The sequence below is a fragment of the Psammomys obesus genome, unplaced genomic scaffold (genome assembly GCF_907164565.1).
Source record: "Psammomys obesus unplaced genomic scaffold, mPsaObe1.curated_primary_1811, whole genome shotgun sequence".
Lineage (NCBI taxonomy): Eukaryota > Metazoa > Chordata > Mammalia > Rodentia > Muridae > Psammomys > Psammomys obesus.
The window spans coordinates 15,870,823-15,886,128 of NW_026585797.1; the positions used below are offsets into that span (position 1 = coordinate 15,870,823).

Here is a 15,306-nt window from a genome sequence, read left to right on the forward strand (position 1 = left end):
TCATAATTGAGAGATAAATGTTCCGTTTTTTTTTAAATATGGACTGTGAGTCACCCATCTATCACATAATAATCAAATTTTTATGTTCAAACAGTATTAGCAGATTAACTTTTGCATAAAGTAGGTTAATGATCCCTTAGAGCTGTGATGGGAACTCTACATGCATATACATTCTCTCTCTCTCTCTCTCTCTCTCACACACACACACACACACACACGTTAATTTCTGAAAAAAAGAAACATATAATTTAGTTGAAAATTTTACTTAAAGTTAGTTCCAAGCTGGCTGTGGCAGTGTGCTTCCAGAAGCACAGCACTGAAGAAGCCGAGACAAAGATGGCCAGCTCATTTAAGAGGAGAAAGAAATAATTATTTTCAAAACCTTCCATAGACGTTATTCAAATTAATTGTTTTTCTTTCCTAGAAAATAAATAGTGTAAAGTCTGGACAGATATCTCGGTCAGTGTCAGTAAAGTGCTTCATGGAAGCATGAGAGCTGAGTTCCGTTTGCAGAACCAACGTGAATAAAAGCCAGCTGTGTAGTGTGCTGCTTGCCCCCAACCTAGGGAGGCAGAAACAAGCAGATCCTGGCGGCTCACATGACAGCCCCAGGCCGATGGAGAAGTCATCAGGAACGTGCATCTTGACATACGTGCTTACAAACCCCACATGTGTACTCAAACATACAATACAGTCCGTGCAGATACATACATGGAAAATAATTGGCAATTATGGAAAAACGCTGATCATTTTTTTGTCATTTTATTTTGTTTTGTTTTTTACTTAAAATTACAGCCCAATAGTTACAACTGAAATTAAGGTTTAGCATTTAATGACAATAATTTTTCCAGGCCTTTTGAAGGCTGTTGTCTTGAAGTACAGGAATTATTAAGTAAACATCACCCCTGTGATCTCATAATGAATTACAGCCTCAGTCAGCTAATTTACTCGTGAAGAATTAGACATCAGGAAAAGGGGCTATGTTATTAAAAATAGTAAAACAAAAGTATTTTATGATGTTATTTTCCATTCAGATGACTTAATATTTTTTCATTGTTTCTTCTCCTATGAACAGAAAGGCATACATGAGTGGAACTTCAGTGCTTCCTCCATCCGGGGAGTAAGGTAAGTTTCCCGGGTACAGTTTGTGTACTCAGAAGACAGTCCTCCGAAATATTCATAGCATGGGTCTGACTTTAAATCATCACTCAGCTTGAAAAGTATTTCAGGAACCCTTCTTCGTTGCAAAGACCCGGCCTTCAGTCTCTCTGTTCCTGTTGTGAACGGCATCTTAATGCCCCGGCTCCTGGAACTCACCACATGCTTGTCACTTCAGGGCAAATGTAATTGTGGCCTGGAATCAACCTGGGGCTAAAAGGGAGCCGCATGGAGATCCTCTCCTGCTGCCTGACCCTTTGGTTAAGGCTGTGAGATGGCTTTCTGTCCTTTAGGTTACCAGAAATTAGTAGTCCGTCGATCCAAGCTCTGCAGGATATCTACCAGGCATACCCTGAAACTAGTATTAATGATGGCATACAAATAGGAAATTCATTCAGTTTTCCCCCAGGTTACTGTTGATGCAGTTGCGCTTGTGAGGTCACAGTGACAAACATGAGGTCAGTTTAAAACCTTGTCCTAATGCCAGTGGCTCAGAAAAACGCTGGCTCCTGGGAGTTAGAAATGAGGTTATTGTTCAGAACGGTTGTTAGCAGTTCAGTGTTTGAAACTTTCCTGTAAGACTGTGCTACACCAACTCATTCAACTTGCAGACCAGTTGGGTTTACTACTCCGTTTCCCCCACATACTGGAAATGGGAGACAGCAGACCTCTGCAGGCCAGTTGGGCAACATCCTGTTGCTTTTGCAATCAGAGTAATTGGTTTTGTTAGAGCATAAACCGGTAGAGCGGTGAGTCACAGGCAGTTTTGGTGTGCCTGGTGGAACTACCTGTTACCTCATGAGTGATCCAAAAAGAAACAAGCGAGATTTAGAGGCTGAGTCATGCCTTTCCAATCAATACCTTCTCAAATAAAGCTTTGCACTCTTAACATTTAATTCCTAAACCACTCATTAGCAAGGTACTCTTTATTTATTGCTGCCTTCTTCAGCAATCTGGCTAGGGCAGTAACTGCAGTTCACCTCATCAGATCTGTTTTACGATGAATTAGCTCTTGGTAATTAGGCCTGGCAGCCCTTCCTTACAATCCTTGTGACTCATGAGTTGTATACAGAATGCCTCCACCTGGTCATGGCTGCTTTACATGTTAGGAAACTTGAATTCCGGTCTGTGACTTCAAAGACGGGCTGTTTCTCCCGGCTTCCTCCTCTGTAAAGAAAGAGACAAAGCAAGAAACAACCCAGCTAGGTCGGCACTTTGCCTGCACGCCCTCAGAATGTGCCCAGTTGAAGTAAGTGGCGCTTTTTTGAGCACCAGTTGTATGCCGTATTGGGTACTATTTTGGCAAAGACATAAAAGTGACGAAGAAAGGAAACATGAAGATTCCTTCTGTCTGGAGTAGAAATAGTATAGCTAGAGGGGAAAGGGTCTCACTTGACCTTAGATGATGACTAGACTCTTCTTTAAAAGTTTAAAAATATAAAATCTGGGCATGGTGACACATGCTTCGTAATCCTTCTATTCAGAAGGCCTGGGCAAGAGGATCAAGAGTTCGGGTCAGTGTGGACTTTGTAGTGAGTTTGAGGCTTACCCTCAGACACATAGGAAGACTACTTCTCAAAAACTAAATGCAGCTGTGCATTCCAAACTGAAGAAATACGAGTCCAAAGGTGATTAAATAGAGCCTGAGAAGTTATATTCATGGACCAAATTGGGAACCTTTGCTTGTTTTATCAATGAAGTTTTGTTAGAACAGTAGCCACTGTCTCCTTTGTAACGAAGGCTTCCATGCTCCAATAGCACAACTGAGTGGTTTGGCCTATAAAACCTAAAATATTTTACTGTCTGGCCCAAAACATTGGCCAGCTCCTAGCATAAGCCACCATGACCTGACTTACCAACTCAAAACTGTTCATGTTCCTCTGAAGTACTTGATATGTCCAAATGAAGTGCTGGTCTACCTTGCTTCACCTCATTAAATCTCTACAGCCAGTCAGAGCCTTTACTGCCTGTATGACCTGTCGCTCTGGCTCTGGGAACATGTCCTGTAGGCCCAGAATCACCGAGGCTAGCCACCTAGTTGGTATGTGTGCCTTCCTCTCAGCAACAACCAGTACGATGCCAAACAGGACTCATTTACATGCCAGACCCAACATGTGGCTTATGTGTATTTTCAAGGCCATAGAGCAGCCCTATTCTGCAAAGATGAGTGGGAATAATAAGTGATTTTAGAATTATGGTATGGGGAATGTCAGTCTTGAAAATGCTGTTCCTAACTTCTTGTTATAAATGACAACGGTGCCATAGTGGGGCTGGATAAAAAAAAAAAAAGAAGTGTTTGTTTTCCGTTAGAGAAGTGTGCAAATATTGATATTTGTATGAATAAAGGGGGGGTTGTTTGTTTGTTTCAGTATCTCCAAATTTGAAGAACGATGCTGTTTTCTTTATGTGCTTCACAATTCTGACGATTTCCAAATCTACTTCTGCACAGAACTTCACTGTAAAAAGTACGTATTTGTTATTAGGCGTGGAAAGGGCTGTTTTCACTTGATCACTGTTTTCAAGTAAAACAAAGCATGTGGGTTCTGTGAACAGTTAATGGCAAGGTGGTTATACAAACACTTTGTTTTGGATACTGATTTATAAGCGTGCGGTATTGGAGTTGGGGGTTCTGTTTAACAAATCAAGCCTTTGCTTAGGCCCAGTGGATTTTATACACAGAAAACATTAGCCAGCTGGCTGATTGTTTAATACGCTGCCTCATTTTTTTAAATACTTAGATATTATAAATGAGTGGCACAATTTTCCATGATCAAATTCTTTAGCTGCTGTCTGCAACTGTGACTCTTAACCCTGTGTCCTGCCTTTGCCTAGTGAGCATAAGTAAGCACCGGAGCCCCACATCAGACTAAGAGTTCTGTATTCCCTGGTGGCCACCTAGCCAGGGAGCCAGTCCACAGCAGTAAAAGTGATATTTCCCAGAAATCTATGCACTTCACATGTGTTTGGATCTTTCTCCCCAGGCGTATTTCTCTTAGTTAAATATTTCCTATTCCCTTAGAACACAGTGATGGGCAATGAGGCAGAAGACAAGTGGGTGGCTGGCCACCTAGAAGGCAAAGTGGAGGTGAAAGCCAGTCTGGACTTCAATTTCACTGAGGATTGACCTCTTTTCAAATAATCTCCATAATAAATGACTGGTTTACTGATGCAGTAGACAGAGATTTGCTTTTATCTTGAGGTTTCTCCCCAGCATAGTATCAATTTTAATCTTTAGTGAAATCCCATCTTCAGTTAAAAAAAAAAAATTAAATAAAAACTTTTGAGAGGTAACCACCTTAAAGCCTTCTAACCAATAAGGATAAAACTGGGGACGTGACCTGAGCACGTGTGAATCCGGATTGGTGCTCCTGACACACACAGTGGCCTGCAGCCCACTGTGTTGCAGATCCTGTTAAGATGGTCACGCTGGAAAGCTCTCCGCTGGTGGCTGGTGAGCCTTCACTGCAGCTCTCAAAGGTTAAAGCATGTCTGAAACTCCTTTTGCTTCCTTTTCCGTCTGGACTCCAGTCAGTCGTGCGATTGGGTTTGGTTTGGTTTTGTTTTCATTTCATTGACAGCCAAGAAATGTGCAGTGGGGAGAGAGGATAAGAGCTGGGGGAGGGGAACCAGGCAGGCGACGACGAGTGCACGCCTTTAATCCCAGCACCCAGGAGGCAGAGGTAGTTAGATCTCTGGGTCTGAGACCAGCCTAGTCTGCAGAGTGAGTTCCAAGACAATACAGTCAAGCCCTGTCTCTGAGGTTGGGGTCGGGTTGGGAGTGGGGAGGAATTGGGGGAGGATGAAAAACATGATGAAAATCTATTGTATGAAAGAAATGTTTTCAATAATAAAAGAAAGGCACAAGTGAGCTTGGTAAATATTCTGCTAAACAGCCCTCGTTCATCGGTACCTTTTAGGTAGAGTTGGCCCTGGGTGTTCAGTGATATTTGTTGAATGGGTGGGTTGGACAAATAACATGAGGCACAGAAATAGAGGTGCTGAGTTGCGCAGGTAAACATCACCTTGATAACCTGCTCTGCCCACGCGGCTAGCCTTGCGTAGAGCTGCCTAGGAAGCCGGCAGCCCCTGCATGCAGTGTCCTTCATACTTTATATGTGGCTGCATGGCCTCAGCTTTACTCAGACAGCACAGGACAAATTTACTTCTCAGACACATTTGCTTGGCTCGGAAACTGACCTCAGAAATAAAACTTAAAAAGCATTTTTAAAAAGTCATCAAATTAGAGGTGTCTGTCACAGTGTATGCGTAAGCCAGTCTGCCGTAGTTCAAACCAGCGTGTCAGGTTGCACCTATCGGATCTGCATGATTAACACTGAAGTATTCGGGCAGAATACTTAGTAACTGAGAATACACTTACGGATACTAGACGTTCTGGAATATCCGGGAGACGGGTATTTTGTTGCTATGAGATGACAGTAGTGGCAACAAGACAGCGTTAATGTTTATGATTGCAGGGTGCTGAGTGTGTGCTTTACAAGTGTGACTCTGAGTATCTTCCCAGCCTGTGAAATGGGCGTACCTCCTGCGTGACAGTTACGCACCCAGGGACCGTGGAGAGTTTCTCCACGGTCACACAGGCACCAGTAGTCTTGATCTGGCAGTCCACATTCTCAACCTTTCTGTGGCTTCGTCTAGCCTTGGAGACCTAGGTCCATGTTACATTTGCTATTATTTGCAGCCAGAAATGTCTAGAGAATCCTGCCAGGCTGAAATTTGTTTTTGCATTCCTACCCCCACTCCCACCCTTGTAGCCCCCAACACACATACACTGATCCTGGTGGTTTATTTGCTTAAAGACTCTTGGCTCTCAGTTTTTGCTCTCAAGTCAATTTGGGGTATATTTACTTACAATGATTGGGCTTAGGATCTTTCGAGAAAAATCTGAAAGTGTGATACTCACTCACCTGAGAGACCTCACTTCCTGTTGCTCCCTAGCGGGGTGGCCAGCCAACATGCTGGGCTGTCAGTTAGATACAGTATTGTATTCACTAAGATTCACGGACTGTTTGGTTCTTCACAAACTAGGCTCGTGTTCTGCGCCTGCCCAGTTACTGACCGATGAAAACGTTCTCCACACACTGGAGGGAGGCCTGGCTGAGGCGGGATGTTTGGTCGGTTTAGAGTCCACATGAGTTTTCCACCTAAGATACTGTCAGTTCGTGATGGGTTTATGCCTGCACACTTAAAATTACATGAGTGCCAACTCTCGTTGCAGGTTTTTTGAAATGGTGAACACCATCACGGAAGAAAAGGGGAGAGGAACGGAGGAGGGAGACTGTGAAGGCGACTCCCTGGAGGTAATGATTGTATCACACATGCCATCCACAAGTGAGCAATTGAAAGCTGACTTCAAGAGAGGTGGGAAGGGGTGAGGCTCACACTGAATGGCAGGTGAAGATGGAGGCACTCAGTCAGAGTCTAAATTTTCTCTTAATAAGAGGGGCTAGACACGTTAACTTGAAACTGAAAAAAAAAAAACCAAAACTATAATACCCACAATCAGTATATATATTTTTTACATCATTTGATAATTTCATCCCATTCACTAAACTAAAAAAAAATTTTTAACTGTTATTCAATAGATTAACAGTTGTAGGAAGATTTTGAACGTACTAACCAATCATTAATGTTATCACCTATAGTTAGAGTCTGTAATTATCTAATGATTATATAAATTTTATATTGATAAGGAAGCCTATGCTTCTTAAACCTATAAGATGGTAGATATAATTTGGAAAAAATGAATTGCTCATTGTATTAGCTTGCTGGTCATAGGAGTAATAGATAACAATACTTATTTGTGTGCATTTTACATTCTGTACTTTAATACTTTTAGACCAAGGATTTTGGAACTAGCTCTGTTAGCTCCTGTTTCAGTTTCTTTTGACCCTTAGTGTCTGTCTTTTATTTGTGTTAAATTTAGTATCACTTGATACAAAGCAGTTGTCATGGTAAAAAAATAAAATAAAATAATGAGAATGCTCTCTAAAATAATGTTATAAAAGGGTTATACAGGGAAATCCATAAAATCTTTTGCAATGCCACATGTTTCTGGATTTTCTGGATTTTAAAACGAGCAACATCTATCTACCTTTGATCTCATTTTTTTTCCTTTGAGGAACTAAATACATTTTAACAAAAACAAGTACATATTGTAGCCAAACTGCGGTAACCGTAGTTAGGCAAGGTTGATTTTGTGGCTGAACCACGAGGCTGGGGACCAGGGATTCATTTCAGTATATCACCACATAGCACGGGTTGAATTGCCTTAGCTTTGTGATTCATCTGCCTTGCCCTAGTCTCTTGTGTGAAAGGGAAGTAGAAGACTTTGCAAAGAACTCTGGTAGTAGCATATGGGGTGTGTGTCTTGAGAGGCCCTTCCTGACTGAGCAAGTCCACCAAAAGTGCCATGACCGATAAGGAAGGGGATGCTGATGCTTTTTCCTGCGCACATCTAGAGGGTCCTGTTAAGTCAGCCGGCCTCTCAAAAACTGCTAGGTACGTGTGCTGATGCTCTGACTCGTCAAAGCATCCCTCCTCCACTAAGCGTGGGAAAGCCAAACTTTCATGGTAGAAAACGTTCTTATTCACTTGTCCACCCTTTGCATCTCCTCAGAATAATTAAAGCACAAAATGACTTCTATGATATTCTCAATGGGCGTTATGGCTTGTCCACGAATTCAAGTATTGCTGGGGGAGGTTCTGTGGACTCTGCCGTCGCGCCTCGGCTGTTGCTAATGTCGCTGTCATAGTTGCTCCACTTGCACAGCTCTCATGAACGGTCACAGTAATCCTCTGGACTGGAGGATGTTGAGGCCCACCTAGGCTCTTCCTCTCAGTGCCCTTTCATGGCCACAGCTATATCATTAAGCCTTAACTTACATTTTTGCATAGTGTATAATGTTCTAATACATACTTGATGGCGTTTCTTAAATGTTTTCAGCATTTCCCATTTAAGTTATTTTGTTAGCATTCTGCTTGATTAAAATGAATTCCTTTACTTCCTGACCACAAACAGAAATCAAACTTCAGCCCTTGTATAGTAAGCCAAAAATAAATTCCTTTTCTTCTTGATCTCTATTCTGTATAAGAAAAATTTAATTAAAGATTGTCTTTAAACAACAATTGAGACTAGTGTGCACAACTATTTTGTCTTTACTGCAACTGGAATTCAAATTTGTTTCAGTACACATACCAATCCATGAAGCCTTTGTGTACCTTTGCCCAACTAAATGAAAATATTGGGAAAGATGGCTGACCAGAAGATGGTCCTTTGTGTTTTTACTCTTCACTTAGGATGTTGTTGACATTCAGCAGATATGTTAATGTGGTTCTTAAAGCTCTGAATTCATAGCCAACCCCGGGGTTTCCTGGCACTTGAAAAACGTCTTCAAAGCTGAAGTCTTTCTGATGTTGTTATTGAGTGGTGGCATGGGTACAGCCTCCTCTACAGAGTCCTGTGAGATCCCTGAACTGGATGGAGCCCTGAGCTGTGGTTCTAACTTTACCAGCAATCAGCTTTCTCTAATTCTCCCACTTGTCTAAGATAATTCAAGATCTTAACTGTCTTTTCTCAGATTTCAGTTTTGAAATAATTTTCCTGATTCATACAAACTGTCCAGGGTTGTTCCAGACACCACAGGATCATGCCTCAGAGTACCACAAGGCGCAGACCCTGTGGTCTAACAGCGCCAAGTCCTTCCTGTGTCCTCTGCTTCCCAGTGGCTTGACAAGTGTTGTGGCTGACACACTGGATAGCCATAGCTTTCTGTTTTGGAACCTCAGGTGCCATGTTTCTTTTTAAATTATTTTTAACCTGTCCTAATTCTCGCCTTTCTCTGCTTATCATTTTTACCTGCTTTTTTTGCCCTGTCATTCAGCAGTGTGCCCTGCACTGTTTATAGCTAACACGGGACTCTCTCTCTCTCTCTCTCTCTCTCTCTCTCTCTCTCACACACACACACACACACACACACACGTGTGCTCGAAACTTGTACCTATTTAATGCATCAAGGGACATAAGCCTGAGGCATCACTACAGCGTGCTCTGTGAACTTGTCTCCGCATCGTTCCCAGTGAACATGAAGAGAAAGTTGGCCCCTTGAGGGTGGAGTGGGGACAAGCTCCATGAAAGAACACTTTCCTTTGACTCAGACACCTACATGGTGGAGAAAGACCTGACCATTCCTCTTTCTGTTGACTTGCCTCACAAACACTAGTAAACAGATTTAGAATGATCAAGTGACAAACTGGTTTGTTAAGATCCTGTTTCTATCTTTGTACCTATCTGAAATGTGAGTGAATGTACAGTTGGGTATCTAAAAAAAGATACATCTCTTCGAGTATTTAGGTTCTGTACTTAGGGGGCTGCACATTAGTGACAATAGGCAAGGTAATCAGGAGAAGGCACAGACCTTAAATGTTAATCAGTAGGAAAGCTGTAACATGCTCTGAAGTGATGTCTCAGCCAGCTAGAGTTATTGCTGATATGCATCATAGTTAGAAGGCCAGTTAGGACTTCAAGGGAAAGAGCATAGCGATATAGTGAAAAACGCCAAGAATTTTGACAAAGTTTTGTGTATGGAGTTTCCCATCTGCATTGGAATACTTCATCTCCCTCTGGGAGGAAGCCGTGACAGCTGTTTTTAAAGGAGGTCTTGCCACATCAACAAAAGCCCTCCCACCCCACATTCCACAATACACAACAAGCCCTATGGCTGCTCTTTGCTTCGATATTTCCAGTTCAGGATGATCTCCCATCTACATTGTCAGGACCAAGTGGATTCCACTAATCCATTCAGAAAATATTGGTCACCCACTTTTCAGTCAAGTCTAGGGATTCAGCAGAGACTGAAACAGAAGTAGATCCCTGCTGTCATTGAGCCAGTGTTCCAAGGAGAAACAGCAACACAAATAAATAAAATATATGGTATGATAGTGCTCAACGTTCATGGCAAACAAAGCAAGACTTGGAAGAGTTCCGGGGTGTGAGGAGTGTGAAGTTTTATACAGGAAGTTTCTTGGGGAATAAAAAGCTGCTTGGGTTGAAAGTATAGCTCGTGGGTGGAGCAATTGCCTGGCATGTGGGAGGCCCGGGTTTCATCCCTTACGTAGTTACAGTTGAGTGTGGAGCTGAGAGAAGCAAGTATACATGATACTTGTACCTGCATTTGACATCCTGTTAATGCTGTTGATGGTTATTTATGTAGTTTCACATATTAAGGAGATAGTATAGACCTAATACTAAGAAAGCAGCTTGGGGTGATGGCTTACATGTGATTTTTCCCAGAGGAAAGTGGACTTTGCTAGGTGGCCAGGACTGGGTGAATCACCAGCCTGTTGTTTGCCCTTGTCACCCACGCCTCCATGCCAGCTCTTTCCAGTCCCAGTTTAGATTGTTCTGGACAGACAACAAAAGAGAATAATTCCACATGAATTCCCATCACTGCTTTGAAACGCACCTGCTGTCTCCCTTGGCAACAAACTGACTTGTAACCTATTGCCATAGAAATAGAATACAAAATTCATAAGCAGTGTAATCACACTTTTAAAAGACCTCCCGTCTTTCGCCACCCACTTTTTCTTTCCTTAGTTGTCATTAACAGATTGCTTAGATGATCCCTGCTGTTTGTTTCAGGTGCCTTAGACTTATGTCCCTTTCTCTCAGGCAGGCTTCCCTGGTTAAGCACCTAGCAAAGAAGGGTTGTCTAATAGAGCTCTAGACACTCAGGGTGGATGCTCTGTGTTGCCATCAAGCAACTGACACCTCCTTGCTCGCTGGGTACTCAGCCCCCATTCTGTGCTCATTTCCTGGGGTCACAAAGCTAATTCATTCCTTGCCCTTGCAGAACAGCCAGCTTCCTATCACAGCTTCCTTTCAGAATTACCTTTTCAATTTATGTCTTTATTTTCATAGCAGAAAAATAAGCAATAAAGCATCAAAGCAATAAGTGCTATTGAGATGGTTTTATTTAAATCTTTTATCACAAGATCATCTTGTTTTTATTTATGACTGCTTTTTTCTTCTCCAGTGGGAGTCAACTTCTATACCTAACACATAGTTTAACAAAAATACTCCTTGGATGCTTAGATTCCTGAGGGGAACTGAAAGTCGACTAACCCCATCAGCATATATTTTCTTCGCTAGGGTAAATCAGTCTCCCTGTGCCAAATATACTTTCAACCAAAACTAAAATGATACTGAACTCTTTTTTTTTTTCCAGACAGGATATCAAAGTCCAAGCTGGCCTCCAATTATAGTCAAGGCTGTTCTTGAAATTCTGAGCCTCCCGACTCTACCTCCCTACCTGACGCTGACTCCAAATGATTTGTCACCTGCTTTTGAAAGTTCCTAGTATAGCCTAACTTAATTAAGCAAATAGTTACTGAGCACCCGCTGCTGGCCAAGTAATGCTGAGGGCAAGACTGGGCCTGTGGGAAATGTGAGCAGGAGCTCAAAGTGTAGCTTCTTGGTAGAGCGCTTGCTGGCAGCACACCTTGGGGTCAGTCCCTTGCAAAACAGCGGTAACAGTGACCAAAGGAGAGCAGAAAGCATCATGGGAACACATGAGGTCATCTTTCTTTCCCTCACTCCCTACATCGAATACAAGGTTGGAGTCTGCAAGGGCAAGGTTACCAGACATGCACTTGAAAAAATGAGTAGATGCTGACTGGGCACACACAGCACTCCTGGAGCATCTTTATGATGCTGGGGTTGAAAATGAAACTGTTACTCATTTTTAAGCTCTCTGTGACAGGGTTCCCTGTGACATGGTGTCTTACTTAATGTTCTGTTGCTATGAAGACACACCATGACCAAGGTAAATCTTATAAAAGAAAGCATTTAATTGGGGGCAGGCTTACAGTTCCAGAGGGTTATGGCGGAAGTAGACAGGCGTGGTGCTGGAGTAGTAACCAAGACTTACATTGTGATCTGCAGGCATCAGGTAGAGAGAGATAGGGCCTGGTGTGGGCTTTTGAAACCTTAAAGCCTACCTCTATTAACACACCTCCCCCAGTGAGGCCTTCTAACCCATCCTAAACAGTTACTGGGGACTAAGCTTGCAAATCTATGAGCCTCTGGGGGCCATTCTCATTCAAATCATCACACATGGTTAGGGGAAGAACACCAACTCTGGATTCTGAAGATCTGACTTTAAGCCACAACTCTGACATTTTCATTAAAAAGAGACTTCTGGTCATGGGTAGATTAATGGCAGGCGTATGTTTTTCTTACTGTGAAACAGGATTTTGGAGATTGAGTGAGGAAGGTGATTTTTTTTTCTTCTTTTTAAGATTTGAGGTTCTATAATATAAAGTGTTGGTTCTCAGTCTCGTGTGTAGGTTTGTTTCTTTGAGAGGGACATTGTCAAAGTTTAGTTTCTTTGTCAGTGGCCTTTGTTGGTGGGATTCCAGCCAGCGCAGCACAGCATTGCCAGATTCTAGACCACAGGAGTTAAGTGTAGAGACTTGGAACTCCTTGGGTGGTATAGTTGAGCTAGTCTTACTTTACAAGATCCCTGTTTCATATTCTTTTTTTTTTTTAATTTTATTTTTTCTTATCAGATACATTTTATTAACTCTGTATCCCAGCCGTGTCCCGCTCCCTCATTCCCTCCCTCATCTCCTCCCTGCCCCTTTCCAAGTCCACTGATGGGGGGACCTCCTCCCCATTCATCCAATCCTGTTTTATCAGGTATCTTCAGGACTGGCTGCGAAGCCCTCCTCTGTGGCCTAACAGGACTGCTCCTCCCTTGGGGGGTGGTGAGGTCAAAGAGCCAGTCATTGAGTTCCTGTTAGAAATAGTCCTTGTTCCCCTCACTATGGGAAACCAATTGGTTACTGAGCTACCACAGGCTACATCTGAGCAGAGGTTCTAGGTTATATCCATACATGGTTCTTGGTTGAATGTCAGTCTCAGAAAAGACCCTGTGCCCAGATATATGTGGTCCTTGTGGAGCTCCTATCCTTTCCCCATCATACTAACTCCCCTTCTTTCATATGATTCCCTGTACTCTGCTGAAGGTTTGGTCATGAGTCTTTGTATCTGCTTTGAAAACACTGCTAGTTAGGGTCTTTCAGATGCGCTCAGTAGACTCCTATCATACGTTCAATGCACATCCCATCTGTCTTTCTAAACGAGGATTGATCACCTGTTTCATATTCTAAGTCTGGGCAGATCACTAGATGCTCCCTGCTGCTTGTGGCATGCCCCACCCCCACCCTCATGTCCCTCTTCTCTCGAGCAGACTTCTCAGATCCTCTACTTTAGAAAGGCTGCTTCACCTGTATCTTAGGCATTCTTTCCTAACAAGGGAAGGTTCTGAAATGTAGCTCTAGTGGCTCACAGTGGACGCTCAGCAGTGTCATCAAAAGAACCAACACCTTCTTCCAAGAGTTTGGCCCGTATACTAAGAGAGAAGAGTCTATGACAGAGTCCTGTCCACTTCCACTCTAACAGAGTGATTTGTCCAAGAGATAGGACCCAAGTGCCTTTAAGGAGGGCTTCAAAACCTATTGGAAACAACTTGGAGCTGAGGTCAGCATGGCCTGTTGGGTCCCCTGAATCTAACTACCATCCTTAGTTGGAGACTTGTCCTTTTTATCTTTGCTTTTATTTATTTATTCATTTATTTGAGACAAGATCTCAAGATCTCAGGATGCCCTTTGAACCCTTTATGTTTCTGATGATGACCTTGGACTTCTGGGATTGGAGAAGTGCACCATCTTGCTTCCTTTTAACATCTATTTTGTATGTATATGTCTTGGTTAGAGTTACTATTGCTGTGATGAAGCAATCAAAAGCAAGTTGAGAAGGAAAGGACTTATTTGAATTACACTTCCAAATTACTGTTCATCATCATAGGAAGTCAGAGCAGGAACTGAAACAGGCTGGACCCTGGAGGCAGAGGCCATGGAGGGGTGCTGTCTGCTGGATTGCTCCTCATGGCTTGCTCAGCCTGATTTCTTATAGAACCCGGGACCACCAGCCTAGGGATGGCTCCGCCCACCATGTGCTAGCCCCTCCCCCATCTGTAGCTAATTAAGAAAGTGCCATGCAGGCTTGCCTACAGCCCGATCTTATGGAGGCATTTTCTTCATTGAGGTTCCCTCCTCTCAGGTGACATCAGCTTGTGTCAGGTTGACATAAAACTAGCCAGCACAGTGTGTATGCCAAGAATACATGCAACTGCATCTAAGTTTTCTCCTTCTGCCATGTGGGACTGAGCTCAGGACACGTGGGCTCCCACTGTAAGTAACCATGCTCACTGATCATCTCCCTGGCCTCGTGCTTCCTTTTATAATCTCCACTGTCTTTGGTGTTTTATTTGGTATTTTTCCATTTTGCTGTATCATGTTTGTGTGTAAGTTTATTTCTGTCTCCTGTTTAGTACCCAGTTTCTAGAAAAGTTGCATTTGGTTCCAAATCTTTCTAGTCTGCTTTATTCTTTCTTATTTTAAAAATTTCTCAGCTTATTTCTTTATGTATATACTTTTCAGTTTCAGTGTCTTTAGAGTCTCTACTTTAAATTTGTTTGTTAGAATTAACCAGGTGTGGTGGTACTTGCCTTCAGTCTATCCCTCCAGGCAAGAAGTAGAGGGTGGAGAATTGTGAGCTCAGGGCTAATGAGCTACATAGCAAGACCCTGTCTCAAAAAAAATAGTGTCAGATATGTGGATTTTTGTCTGTTTTTCTTTGTAAGTTTATCAGGTATGCTGCGTGTATCTCAAGGCCATTTTTTAACAAACATAAAAATTCATGACCAAGTGTCCCATCTGCATTTAATGTTAATTTTTTTGGCTTTTAAATGTAAAGAAAATCATTTTGTTTTTTAAAGCATATAGCAGAGATCATTCCATGAGGTAAATCTGTTGCCAGATCTGCACCACAGACGGCTGTCGATAGTGAGGGGCTTGTCTTTAGGTTCCCCCTTTCTTGCCTGCACCCTGCTTCAGTTCTTCCTCTTACATGGCCTGATCATCAGAAGGTCTGAAGGCTACAGTTCCTGTCCAGGGCTTGAGTCTTGCCTGTCTGTGTGCTGCGTCTTTTGATGTACTGCCTCCAGGTCTGAGGTGGTCTCTATGAAGTGTTCTGTGCCTCTCATTAACTTCGATCTAGTTTCCGTA

At 42.7% G+C, this 15,306-nt stretch overlaps 1 protein-coding gene across 1 annotated transcript in view; it reads left to right on the top strand.

The window, feature by feature from the left end:
- Map3k5 (mitogen-activated protein kinase kinase kinase 5) overlaps positions 1 to 15,306 on the top strand; it is a 190,096-nt gene that overhangs the window by 125,739 nt on the left and 49,051 nt on the right. The window contains exons 12-14 of the mRNA XM_055599285.1: positions 1,076 to 1,125; positions 3,528 to 3,623; positions 6,395 to 6,476. Of these exons, the coding sequence (XP_055455260.1) occupies positions 1,076 to 1,125; positions 3,528 to 3,623; positions 6,395 to 6,476 (228 nt within the window). The remainder of the gene's footprint in view (positions 1 to 1,075; positions 1,126 to 3,527; positions 3,624 to 6,394; positions 6,477 to 15,306) is intronic.